A 13,690-nucleotide genomic window follows, 5' to 3' on the forward strand; every position below is an offset into this window, starting at 1 on the left:
TTGATAATGCTGAAATGATTGATTCCAAGACGTTAAGAAAAAATGCTTGCTGCTTTATTCCCCCTAGTGGACAAAAAAGGGTCCAACAGTTTAGGGAACAACCACTAAATAAAATACAAAACGGGTCCTCTATAAATGGAAAATATGAAAATACACTTGCCCTTGGGGCTATCAAAAAACATTAAGTACCAGTATATACAGTGGGAGCAATTCTTAGCTATAGACGAGGAACACATTACACAAAGCTGGTTCTTCAGTCACATGTTCAAACATTCCAGTCACATGCACAACAGCATCATTCAATAATCACACACATATCCTGCACTTCATCCTGACCTGCACACGCATCTCTTGGTTAGAATTAAAGCAAAAAAAACAAACATTTTATCTGCCCCAGTCTAATTGGACTTAAACTGCAGAGAAATTACCAAAGTTGTCAATCCACACTGATCAGGGATCAGCTTTGCATTTCCGTGCTCAGTGAACACAGCTCTGTCAAAAAAATGGATTTGATTTCCCATCAGCGGAGGAGCGAGAGGGCGCTGTAACGCGGCCTCCCTCAACTGTCCTTGTCTAGTGTCGTGGTTGCCAAGGTCACTGTAGTGATGGGCTGACCCATGCCGTGCATCTGCATGCGTGCCAGTTTCTTTTGTTCACACTCTGTCACCAGGCTGTTGAGCTCAGCAGCGCTGTAGCCAATCAGAGTCCTCAGGTCGCACACAAACTTGTAGACGAAGCGCTTGCCCTGCACTTTGCTGATCATGTCCCCATCATAGTAATACCTGAATAAAAAAATAAAAAAAATTCACACAATTACGGCATCAGGTCAAGTATTCAAGACTTTTTTCAACAAGCCACCTACAAACACATACAGAAAGTTAAAGGACAGTCCAGCAGACATGAATATCAGTTACCACGTAGTTACTACGGTCCCCACGAGGTCTCCACAATCTCATTAATGAAAAACCCAAATGCAACACCACAACACAAACGTTGAAGTCACAACACAACTACAAAAGCCCCACAACCCAAACAAAGTCATAGTGCAATGTAAGTTTGTTAAAACCTCGACAAGCAACCTGCCGCTTAGAATTTGATGCTTGTCTACTTCAGGTGTTACGGTACAAGTGCTTGAAGTGCCCAAAAAGGAAGAATGCATCTTCATCATTTGTATTTGAGTTTCCCATTAATTGTGGCAGTCATTGTTTTTGGAGCTTGACCTGTGTTAGTGACTTAAGGTCCAGATTTCTCAGCCTCTGCTGCTGTGAATTTGAGTTCACTGACTGTATGGAAGACGGAGTACCCTTATAACAGATAAAAAAGAAGAGACTAACCTGAGAGCTCGGCTGAGTTTCTCGTAGTTCATCGTTGGCTTGTTCTTGCGTTGGCCCCATTTCTGAGCCACAAGTTCAGGCTGGTTGAGTTTGAACTCGCCCTCCTCTCCCACCCAGGAGATGCAATCTCTCGCATCTTTGTCTGTCAACAGCTCCAGCAAGAACTGCCACAGCTGGATCTGACCGTTGTTACCTGGCAGCAGACAAATGCAGAATTCAAGATAAACTGATATATACCTAAAATAATAAAGGCATATGCCATCAATAAACACTGAACTGGAAGTTGTGGCATTTGGTTGCAGCAAACTAATATTTCGAAACCTAATTAGCTAATTATTTTGTCATTTGTGTGTACTACCTGTGCGGTTGCCAGGTGAGCTGCGTTCCTCGCCGCCTGAGATTCTTGGAGTTCTGGGACCACGACCCTGCTTCATTACCTTTATGGTCGTGGGGGTGCTGACCTGAGCCGGGATGATCTGCACAGCTGGAGATACACAGGCAAAAGTTAGAAATGGAAAGTTAATCAATTTTCATTAGAGCTGCAACTAATTACTATTTTCATAACCAATTCAGTCTCCAACCGTTTTCATTTCATTAATGCTAATCACTATTTTCAGGGAATTATTGTGTCTGGCCTTTAATGCAAAAACAAAACTATGCAATTACTCATCTTATCTGTTTTAAAATAACGTGGGAATCTGAGACTAGAGTATTTGGCATAACTGCTTGAAAGATACCTAAATGATTTTGTCAAAATAGTTGATAGTTTATTTTCTTTCGATTAACTGATCATGTCTGGTTTTGCATGGGTAATGACACAAATGGAAAAATGTCCCTCCTTCAAATATTATTGTTTTTGAATCCCCTTGCTTCCCAGTGAGCAAGAAAAGGGGACTTATTCTGAATTTCATCAGCCAAGATAAATCCAAATCATAGGTGAGACTGTCTAAAAGGACTATGTCAAATATAAAACAGATTTTTAGCAGGAACACTTACGTTGATCAATTGTGACTGTGGCGTCTCCTCCAGACTGATCCTGACTTGCCAACACATCTGAAATATGAACATGGGACAAATTAAATTAGAATTTTCCTGGACAGATGAGATCAAATATGTACTTTGCATTAGCTCTGCTCAATTCTAAACACACGGTCAAAGAGTAGGACAACCACACCATCTAACTTACATTTGCGTAGGAGCTCCAGGTGACTCCACAGTATCTCTCCATTAGGCACTTTCTGAAGGAACTCCTCTTGGCTGAAGCCGCAGAGGTCTCTACCTGGAATGTGAATACTGCCGATTTCCATCTCGTCAATGTTGAATTCCTTCATCACCCAAACAGCCCAGTGGATCACCTGGTCAGCTGACCAGAGCATGGGGTCTGTGGGGAGAGAGACACACCTCATTTAGAAACATCCACCTATATTTCTCACTACATTAAGAACCGTTTCTCATCACAGTAAAGGTTTTAAGAAAGACTTTCCTCACCATATGGTATGCCGAGGCGGACCTGCTCTTTACGGTAGCCTTCAAGTGCTGCCGCCCAGCGTGTCACCTGTTCCGAGGTCTCATCAGAGAGGCCGGACCTGTCCACAGCAATCAGCTGACCCTCCTCGACCAGAGTACTCTCCTCCCCTGCCGCATCTGGATCGATGACCACTTCTACTGTTTCCACTGGCTTCACAATTTCCAAAATGTTCAGCTTCTCCTCACCTGAAAAAAGACAAACCACAAAGATTTAACATTTGGACACAAGCAGCAAGACAGTACTGTATATTTGCTGATCTCTGAAATGTTCCATTAGCATTGTGTCAGTGTGGTTGAGATGAGTACCTGCTTTGGTTATAATTTGCAGACTGAGCTGCACTGTTCCATCCGTCTTGACCCCTTGATCAAAGAGGCTGTGATCCGGGTGAAGCTAAAGAGAGTAAACAGCAGAAGTCAAGAGAGAGAAGACTGAGCATACTCTGCAGTGAAAGGGACAACTATCAGGCCTGCATTATACATGTGTTTCAGGCAACAGAAACAAATGTATTAGATCATAAAGGGATCTTCATAGGCTCTGGAATACACATTTTGGACTGAAGCAGCACACATCACATTACCTGAATATCCTGCAGGCAGATCTCATACGCATCCAGTGGTATTTGGATGCGTGGCTCCAGAAGCTTTTTCAAATTTCCGATGGGCTCATTGATGTCAATGTCTTGCTGAATCAAATCAGATGCAGTGATTGTTTGCTCCTCGACACTACAGAATAAGAGAGAACTGTTAATTTGCAGTTACTGTATGTGCAAGAATCGGCACCTCAAACAACCATTATGCTTACCCTTCCTCCAGGCACGCCTGTTTCTCCCGCTCATCGATCTCGATCTCTATCATCTCTTCTGTTTCACTTTTAGACATTTTGTTTTATGCAGAGAGCCAAGCTGTTGGAAAGTAATTAAAGAGATGGTTAACGGCCACTTTTCAGGACAAACACAAACAATTACACAGTTGTGTTTTGATATTTTTTGTAAAACACTTACCAAAAAACAGTCACAACATAAACATTGGCTTCAAAACAACATTCTTCAAATGACGAAAATAAAATATTCTTTTTATGTGACAGAATCAGAGAACGTTAGTAATCATACTGAATAAATCAATATAATACTAATTGATTAATCAATTAATTGTATAGCTCTAAATTTCAGTGTTTAGGTTGTAGTGTTACAAATCAGGGGTTGATCCATTATGTATTATACCTCATCACTGTGTTTACAGAATGCATAAGCATTATATATTTTGAGCTTCAGTTGTATTGCTATCGGTATTGATATTGTGATATATTAAAATAAAATAGATAGCCATACAGAAATTATTGTTATCATTCTGTAAGGAAATTACATTATAATATATATATACATTTCTGTACTGTACCTCACTCTAAAACAGAGCATTATTGCATTGCACATATGTTGAACCTCCCTCCAGTAGCCAGTAACAACACAATACATAAATGTTATTATATAAAATAAAAACAACCCTCGTGGTACTCTATTTAGTTCTTTACTGTGTATCATTTGGTTAGGGAGTATGTACAATTACTAGTACATTTTATGTTTATAACAGTCTATTTTAAACTATATTAATTATTCGTATCCTTTTATTGCTACTTTGCTCTATGTACAATGCCCTTGACATGTTGCTGTAACACAATGATTTCCCAATTTGGGATCAATAAATCTGTTTATTTGTAAGTCTAAGCAGCAAAAACGACTGATAAACACCAACAAAGTTTCTTTAATCCATTAAAACGGATAATTTAATATATAATAAACACAGATAGGGAATTGTGCAGTGAAGTTTGTGACAGCGGGTTAAGTGTTTATGTTGTGAATACTCAACACAGCGGTGTAATCACTGCAATATTAGTACTAGTAGTGATAATAGTAATAATAAGGCCTCTGAGCCTCGACTCCTCATTGGCTGTGAGGTACAGTTCACCGACTGCTGCGGCTGCTAACGCTAGCCAACTCGAGGGCGAGGCTCTGGCGTCTAAAGGCCAGACGGTAGGCCATTAGTGAGCAAAAACATTCACCACACATAAACGTACATCACACGCACATGTGGAGAAAACACATCCAGCAGATAGTTACACACCGGGTGACACGTGTCACCGCATTGGAGCTGTTCCGCGGTGAACCAAGTTAGCTTAGATTTAGCGAGCAAACGCTCCACCGGGGCGAGGCAGCCCTGTTACACAAGCCCCGCTCCCGACGTGCTAAACAGCGGTTAAACTATCCCATAACCGCGCCGCGAAATCATAACCGCGAAATAAATGTCCGATAAGACACAATTTAACTCTGTGCGAAGAAAAGTTTTGAAACGGAAATAGAATAAACGGAAACAAAACAGCATAGGGCAAATGGAAAGGAGCCGGAAATCCTGGCTAAGGTTTACAGCGCCGCAAGACTTCCGAGAGCAGCCGCGTCCGATGCAAAGAGGCAACTTATGCGGGGGAAACTAACACCGCAGACCGAGTGAGATGTTTCTAACTCACCGGAACGATCTCCAGCCAAACACCACCCAGGACTAAACAGAAGTATGTACTCGAATCCAAAGCAGAGTTTATCGTCTGCGGATGTGAACGCGCTGTTTGTTGCTGGACGGTGAGCGCCCCGGGAGCTTTCCTGTTAGCATGGTTGGCTAGCGCCGAAGTACCGTAACTAACTTTTTTATTAACTTCTCCTTCTCATATAAGGGGAAGTGTATCATAGGTGTGGCGAGAGGCGTCCGTGTTAGCCTAGCTTTGTTCCTGATTCGTATAAAGGCGGCCTCACCCCACGAAGCTAACTAGGAACCAACAACATCTAGCTAGCAAGGTAGCAAGCGAGCTACAAAACAGCGGGAAGAGTCCGAGCACGACAAACACGACCACGTACATGAGCACGATTCGGTAGTTTCTGTACAAACAAACACGGGTGTCCGTGGAAGTATTCATACCTGTTAAAAACCAGGCCCTCCGAGATGTAGAGAGTTCAACTGTGGTAGATAAGCAGCCAAATTTCACACAGTCGAGTCGTATCATGCAAGTTATTTGGTGAAGTACAGACACAGTGAGGAGGGCGGAGACTAACTGGCATCACTCAAGTTATAACTAAAACAAAAAACACAATCTTTCTGGGGAACTGTATCTTTATTTCAACTCGCAGTTTTATATATTTTTTTTACACATTTCCCCCCTTCTTGGTAAACACATGTGTCCAAGCAGATCAACTTTTTGTGGTTTTAATAAAGTAGCTCAACATGGTTTCACTTGTGTCACCCATTTTAAACTGATTACCCACAATTCAATTCTCATTAAGCTAAACACAAACATCCCATTTTATTCCACCAGGTAGCCAGCATGCTTTGTAAACTTCACTCTGTTAAGTTATTTTTTTTTTTCTATCTTTAGAATACTGTGTGTTAAATCCATAATAAACCTTCATGTCAAATATAAGCAGTTTGAAATATTCTCAACAGGATGAAGGAGATTTCTCATCCTTCAACTTATTAAAACTGGATTTTCACACAGACCTTTTCAAAATTATGTGGTAAAATGGCACGGGTACCTGCCTCTGTAACTCTCAAACAGGCAAGTGGACCTTGGGGCTCTTAACGGCCCATGGCAAGTGCCCGTTATCTGGCTTTCAACCCAACCCTGGATCCTTTTTTTATTGATGTTAACACACATTTCAAACAGAAGTCTCTCAAATTGGTTATTTTCCCCCAAACCAACATACAAAATAGTGACATGTAGACATGATAAAAACAGCAGGAACAAACAGGTCACATACACACCTATAAAGCCATATACACATGTATATGTTTTTAGTTCAATACATGCAAAGGAAAGGGAGATAGCCCCCTTCCTTACAAAAGCTTGTATACAAACGGAAAAGAAAAACTCCCTTGGTTCCAATACTTTTGTTAAATGTCTTTGGTAACACGAATGCGCACTACTCTGGTCATTTTACATTTCATAGACTAAACCAACAAGTTCCTTGTTTGCCTTAAAAGGCAGCTTCCTGTATTTTTTTTATGCACTGAATCATCAGCTATTGAATTTGTTATTCTACTAGCCAATGTTATCAATTGAAAAGTCCAGTATCAATTCATGTTATGCTGTTGCTTTGTTGTTATATTTGTCTTTTCATATTTGATTTTGAATCTGGTTTATGAAATAAACATCTTTTATCAAATAAGAAAGTGGTCTACTATGTGGCATTTATGATTAGAAAAAAATATTAATGTTTTTTATTTTCTTGGTCAAAATGTTGCACCTGGGGGAATAATTTGTAAAATATTCAATGGACCATAAAAGCGGCCCAGAAAGAGCTATACTCTATAACGCATGATTTAATATGAATCGTAGCATGTTATGATTTACCATGAACAAATTTAAATATCCACGTTAAAATCTGCAATATTTTAACTATTGTGTATTAATAACTGCATTTACTGAATGCTTAACCCAGATGTTTGTTTTCTGGGTATTTCAGGACGCCAAATGGTCACATTATTCTAATGGGTATTTCAAAATGTACAGCGTGGGTTCGGCTTTTGTTTTGAAAGTCTCACTAAAAGCGGAAGTAAACTTTATTTAAGAATACTTCCGGTTCACCTTCAGAATAATTTTTTTACGGCTTTCAGAGTAATGTTTAAGTAAAGATGAATACGTTTTACAAAATAACTTTGATGTCAGCTCATAAAAGATCGAGAATGGTCATAATAGCACTTTCTCTCTTAAACTATAATGATTTAATGATAACTTTAAGTCATCTGGTAAAACAAACTTTTAAACAGTAACTCTTTTCTTAAAAAATTTAAGTTAAAATGATAGTGTTAGGACAACCCAGCTTCGTGGATAGATTATTGAATATAATGTGTATTAACCAGTGGAGAAAAGTTGCATTAATACATTAATTATTATGTCAAATATAATGAAAAAATTTGGGGAGAAATACCTTACTTTTCTGATTCACGATGTCTTTTTGATCACTTTAATTGAAATATGGATAATATGAATTGCTGACATTACGCTCAACAATTAATATTTATGTATTATTGCAAGTCAACATATGCATACTATAAACCAATCCAACTGTTACCAGAACGTACTACACATTGTACATGTACATGATAATTAACCCAAATAATGTTTGAACTTAAGGTTCATAACATTCATTGTACCTGTAATTATTTGACCACACAACAAATTGTTAAGTGATACTATAATTGTTGCAGGTTTTGTGCAAGAAGGCAAAGTTAGTTTTATCATGCAAGTAAAGATCCTGCTTTTATTCTGAAGGTGTTGAAGCGGAAGTTGGGTTGCTGCCGCCGCTGAGTGAACGCAGGCGGCCAAGATGGCAGAGTACCTGGCGTCCATTTTTGGGACAGAGAAAGATAAGTAAGTGATTAACGCTGATTTAATTGATTCTTTCACACATTTATGTGTTTCTTTTACTAAGGCTACTGTGACTTCCATTAATTTGTGTGTGGTGTTTAGTTTCGATGGCTGGAAGCGACACGCTGGCTATAGCTAACAGTGCTAGCATGCTAACCCCAGGAAAATACCGCGCCGCCGTCGTTAGCTACTGTTACTGGAGGACGAGTTACCTTTTTTTGAATGAATAGTCTCACCTACTCACTTATCTTCAAGTAAATGCGACCCGGTTACTTCTATCGACCTTTGAGTCAGGCTAAGCTAAAGCTAGGTACTTTTTGAACCCTATCCCTGTCTTTGTTCCACTGGGAAACACGGACCAGAAGGGCGACTTCGTCGCGGTATTCAGATTAAACTGGTTCCTGATCACAACTGCTTCATTAAGTCTACTAAACCTAAAGTAACAAGTGAGACCAGGTGTACATCCAATGCTTGAAATATCCTGCAACGCCATTGTGCTACTACTAAACTTATAGTATTTCAGTGTCTCTTCCTCCCAGCATGTCTTCACCCCATATATTCATTCATCCATTCATTGTAATTCAAAATGTTTGAACGCTATATAAGATTAAATTTTGAGCAATAACTTCTTTTTCGTGCAGTTTTCATTTTCATTAGTTGTTAATTGATAACAGAAAACAATTGAGTTGAATGATGGATGATTTGAATCATTCCTTGATGATTATTGACACAGGCTGCTTTTCACAAATGAAAGTATTACTGTTGGATAAATGTAGGTGTTTGTATAAACATTATATTCCACGAGCGTTTCATCAAATATATACCACTTGACTCCCTAACCCTGTTTTTATGTGCACAGTGGAAACAGTGTGAATGAGATAATGAGACTAGATGACTGCTATATCTGATGGGATGAACATCAAGGATCGTTCCATTAAATAAATCAGATTTAATATAAAGCATTGAGTGGAAATTAACCCGGTAACATTAAAACAACTCCCCACACACTTCGGGGAATTAATAAAAATGTTTAGGGAATGCTTATTTCAAGGAAAATGTATGGCTTGAAAATATGGGTCGCTTATATACATGGGTGTTTATAAAACAACAATGTCTGTTAACCTGCCAGAGTTTGGGGAGGACCAAGGATTGAAGCTCCCTAAACTCAATGCAGTTAAGACCATAGTGTAAAGTTAATCTCCCACAGTTTGTTTCACTTGTAGGTTTAGTTGGGCTAACCCTAAACTGAAGTTGCATGTAAATACTGGCATAAGATCCACAAAAACAGTTTTGTTTACCTTTTCTCATTGTCATCATATTTTCTCTTTCCCCAGGGTCAACTGCTCTTTTTATTTTAAAATTGGAGCCTGTCGACATGGAGACCGCTGCTCCAGATTGCACAATAAGCCAACTTTCAGCCAGGTAACATTGTCCTCCTGTCTTTAACCCTAAGTTTTCATTGCTATATAATAGTAAGAACTTGGTATCAATACAGATTTTAAACTTTATTTTTCTACTATCTTAGTGTATTTACAAACACTCAGTTCATTTCAACTAGTCGCACGTTTGTATTACAAACATACTACTCAGCGTTGTTTTTGAATCCTTTCTTTCTGTGTTTACAATAAATTATCCTTGTGACTTTGTTTATTTATATTATCAATTACTGTCTGCAAAACAATCATAATAATAATTGTAAACCATGTTAATGTACATACCAGGAAAAGACTGTAAAATGGAGTAAATATCCGACCAAGTATTCAGTAACTGGTGATCTCCCTTTAAAACACTTATACCTTTGGCGATGTGTTCAGTTTACGAACACAGAGGATTTGGTCACCTAGCTGTACACTGAATGATGAAACATTGATTCTGTAGCCGTAAGCCTGTTCAACAAGAAATATGGAAATGGACAAGTAATGGGTATAAGTTCATCGATCATGTCTTGTTCCTTGCCTGCATTTACGCTTACAACTAATTTCTCTACTAAGTTTCATTTAACTATTGAATTTTGACAGTTTCCCATGTTCTTTGCATCTAAAAAATGTTGTTTTTTTGTGTTACAGACAATTGCCCTCCTGAACATTTACCGGAACCCTCAAAACAGTGCCCAGTCTGCTGATGGACTCACCTGTAAGTGCTTCGACCCACAACAGAGCTTTGTGACAGATATATAACTTTCTCTAATCATAACCCTATGTTTTCTCACTCACTACCGCTGCCTCTCCTTCTAGCCTTTCTCTGGAATTTAATATGTTGCAGAAATATAAATGATATCTGTTTTATTTATTTTTCTCTCCTGTAACCACCAGGTGCCATCAGTGACATGGAGATGCAGGAGCACTACGATGAGTTTTTTGAGGTAATTCACATCATTCTGGAGCTTTTTCCTGTGTTGCTTTTTCTCAAACCATTAACGCATCACTTTAAAAGTTTTTACGAGAAACTCATAGATATAAGGACAATGGTACCATTTCGAAATGTGAACACTCAAGTGTTGTTTTATCTGATTCCTAAACACCTTTACGTAAAGCAGAATCTTTCAGGAGTATAAACAGAATTAGAGTTGCTTCACAGTCAAATAAAGGTTAATAAAGATAAAACATCCAGATCCATTTACTCTTCTCCTGTGACCTTAACAATGCAACCGTGGGGTCGCTGAACAGCAGCTGTGTAGCTGAATTACTGCATTCAAAAAGGTGGCAAACAAAACAATGTTTACTGCAGGGAGCAAAGTTAAGAATTATTTCCCAAAATTTCAAGCCGGTCCTTTTATGGACAAATTTTATTTCATTTCTCTCTTCCACCTTTTCAGGAAGTCTTCGCAGAGATGGAAGAAAAATATGGAGAAGTGGAGGAGATGAACGTATGTGACAACCTCGGGGACCACCTAGTCGGAAATGTGTACGTAAAGGTGAGTATCGGGCCTAAAAGCAAATTAAGTCAGCATTACTGTATTTATCTTGTATACAGAGACTGATGTCTTGCCTGTATATTTATATTTCTAGTTCCGTTATGAGGAGGACGCGGAGAAGGCCGTGATTGACCTGAATAACCGGTGGTTTAACGGGCAGCCCATCCATGCTGAGCTCTCTCCTGTCACAGACTTCAGAGAAGCTTGCTGTCGCCAGTATGAAATGGGGTGAGTGCTCCGAGCTGAGGTCGAGGTCATTGACTGTTTAAGAAGGTTGTTTAACAAGGAAAAGTTTAGCTTACGGTGCTACATCCAAAGAGGAGTCTGAGCGTGTTGTATTTAAAGATGTGATGCCTTTAACATACATTTTTGTTGCCGGTAGTGACTTAATAACAGTTAGTAATTATTACCACGAGTGGGGATCTAGTTAAGAGAAAATATGATACTCTTAAGGCCGGCGCATGTCCCGCAACTGCGGCTTTCACACAGTTGTGTCAAAGGACTCGTTGTCATTCATCCTTCCCCAAGCGTTGCGCGTGTTACAAAGCAATTCACCGCCAGAACACTAGGCGGAGTAACGTTCTTTGTTGAAGACGGCCTTAGAGACACCTCCTCGTGTGTGGCAGCAGTCGTCGTCGACTGTTTATTTACATCGCCACTGTGGCTCCTCGTAGCCTCTTTCTGGCGGACAAATCCGCCAGACAGTGACGGGTATACAAGTGGTCATACTTTCGGATCTCTTCTGCCAAACGCTCTTCTATTTAGTCCATATTCGTTCTTCTAAATCTTCCGTTGTTTTAGATCGGTATTATGCGGCATGAAACCAGAAATGCGACTCTGGAAAGGATGTAGTTAGCAGACCAATCACAGCCTTGCGGGCTGCGGGAGGCTTGCAGAGCTTTGCCGGACGATAAAACAAATTGGGCGGCGCACGTAAGAAGGGATACGTAAAGGGCCCGGACTTGCTCTTGCGGCCCCTGAAAACGCAGAAGCATGCGCCGGCCTTTAGACAATGATTCGATTCTGGCCATTTTGGGTATCTCAGTAATGAAACCGCAATCACTACATGGGGACTGCAGTAGATCTCTCCGGGTTGTCTTTTAAGCGAACGCAGTTGAAGTTAACTTCAAATTAAATACTGCAGTTATTTAACAATATGGGATTTTCTCAATGTTTCCTTTTGTGTGACTGAAATGGGACTAATATTAGGTCTTTTAATTCCGTAATGTTTTATAGTTTGTGCAGTATTGTTGGATTTTTCCTGATCAAGGGCATAGTGACTGTAGAAAGCCCAGATGGTCATGTTTCATCTTCTGCCATTAAGCTATTGTTGATCACTTTTTAAGTTGTCGATGTCAGAGAACAAGCTTGTTTTCTCGTGTAGCTGCTGTATATAACGTGTTTGCTGTTGACGTCATTATACCTCAAATGTGAATCATATGTCATGACGTCCTTTTTGAATTTGTCCTCTCTCCAGGGAATGTACTCGTGGTGGCTTCTGTAACTTCATGCACCTGAAGCCCATCTCGCGTGAACTAAGGAGAGAGCTCTACGGGCGCCGGAGGAAGGGGTAAAAACTTACTCACTACCTTTACACCGAGACACTTGAGGATACCCTGTTCAACTAATGTCATTGTATTTATAATCTACACTTCTGCTCTTCCACAGCCGTCATCGGTCTCGTTCCCGATCAAGAGAGAGACGATCTCGCTCCAGAGACAGAGGTCGGGGAGGTGGAGCAGGAGGTGGTGGTGGTGGAGGAGGAGGTGGTGGGGGTGGAGGAGGTGGTGGAGGAGGAGGAGGTGGCCGTGACCACGAGAGGCGTCGCTCCAGAGACAGAGAGCGTTCAGGGCGATTCTGAACCTCCGGCCATGACTACTTGTCCTTCCCTCTCCGTATCAGTCTATTTTTTAAGTTTGTACCCTCCAAGGTGTATTCTAGGACTAACAGACAGGTACCCGCTCATGAAGCTGTGACAGCATTGACACCCTTGTTTTTTTCTTGATTTCACCTGATTAAATTGAACATTTTTACTTATCATGACTCGTAAGATTATTTCTTGTTATCACATCACTTAACTCTCAAACATGTCAGTGCTTTTCTCATTCCTGAGCTGTATTGAAATAAAGTAAGAACTGAATGTACACCAATGCTTTTTTAAACCTAATTAGCTGTTTATTAAACTAATTCCACGGCTTAGAGCTCACGGTTTAAAACGAATGATCAGATAGCTCACCTCCTGGACTTAAACTCTAATAAAGTGTAATGTACTCATTACTCAGAAATTCCTTTTCTGAAGAAGAACCTCATCAAATGTTCTTTCTCTCTAATGTCCTCTGGCTTTTTGCAATATCTCAGTTGACCACAGGGAGGCAGAGGTGACACAGCATAGACCGAAAAGAGTGTGTTGACATGACAATACTGAAACACAGTTTTATATTCAGTTAATCACAGGATGATATCCCAACCTGCCTTTAGTCACTTATTACATTTATTATACATTTAATA

At 39.9% G+C, this 13,690-nt stretch overlaps 2 protein-coding genes across 4 annotated transcripts; one reads left to right on the top strand and one right to left on the bottom strand.

Annotated features, from left to right (window-relative positions):
* Positions 1 to 32: 32 nt before the first annotated feature.
* gabpa (GA binding protein transcription factor subunit alpha) lies at positions 33 to 5,979 on the bottom strand. 3 transcript variants are annotated; one of them, XM_053439513.1, is made up of 10 exons: positions 5,823 to 5,979; positions 3,664 to 3,763; positions 3,440 to 3,584; positions 3,168 to 3,252; positions 2,823 to 3,047; positions 2,521 to 2,715; positions 2,331 to 2,387; positions 1,693 to 1,818; positions 1,335 to 1,527; positions 33 to 782 (listed from the first exon to the last, which is right to left on the bottom strand). In XM_053439513.1, exons 2-10 carry the CDS (start codon positions 3,738 to 3,740, stop codon positions 560 to 562), a joined length of 1,326 nt encoding a protein of 441 aa, XP_053295488.1. In that variant the 5' UTR covers positions 3,741 to 3,763; positions 5,823 to 5,979; the 3' UTR covers positions 33 to 559. The 3 variants fall into 3 exon arrangements, with proteins under 3 accessions (XP_053295488.1, XP_053295489.1, XP_053295490.1); XM_053439514.1 differs by lacking the exon at positions 5,823 to 5,979 and adding an exon at positions 5,380 to 5,667; XM_053439515.1 differs by lacking the exon at positions 5,823 to 5,979 and adding an exon at positions 4,980 to 5,262.
* On the top strand, positions 5,274 to 13,219 carry u2af1 (U2 small nuclear RNA auxiliary factor 1). The gene is made up of 9 exons (XM_053439518.1): positions 5,274 to 5,421; positions 8,173 to 8,271; positions 9,603 to 9,690; positions 10,335 to 10,401; positions 10,581 to 10,630; positions 11,084 to 11,182; positions 11,277 to 11,410; positions 12,660 to 12,752; positions 12,851 to 13,219. The coding sequence occupies exons 2-9, from the start codon at positions 8,228 to 8,230 to the stop codon at positions 13,041 to 13,043; spliced, it is 768 nt and encodes a 255-aa protein (XP_053295493.1). The 5' UTR covers positions 5,274 to 5,421; positions 8,173 to 8,227; the 3' UTR covers positions 13,044 to 13,219.
* Positions 13,220 to 13,690: the final 471 nt, after the last annotated feature.

Source organism: Pleuronectes platessa, chromosome 14 (assembly GCF_947347685.1).
Source record: "Pleuronectes platessa chromosome 14, fPlePla1.1, whole genome shotgun sequence".
Classification (NCBI taxonomy): Eukaryota; Metazoa; Chordata; class Actinopteri; order Pleuronectiformes; family Pleuronectidae; genus Pleuronectes; species Pleuronectes platessa.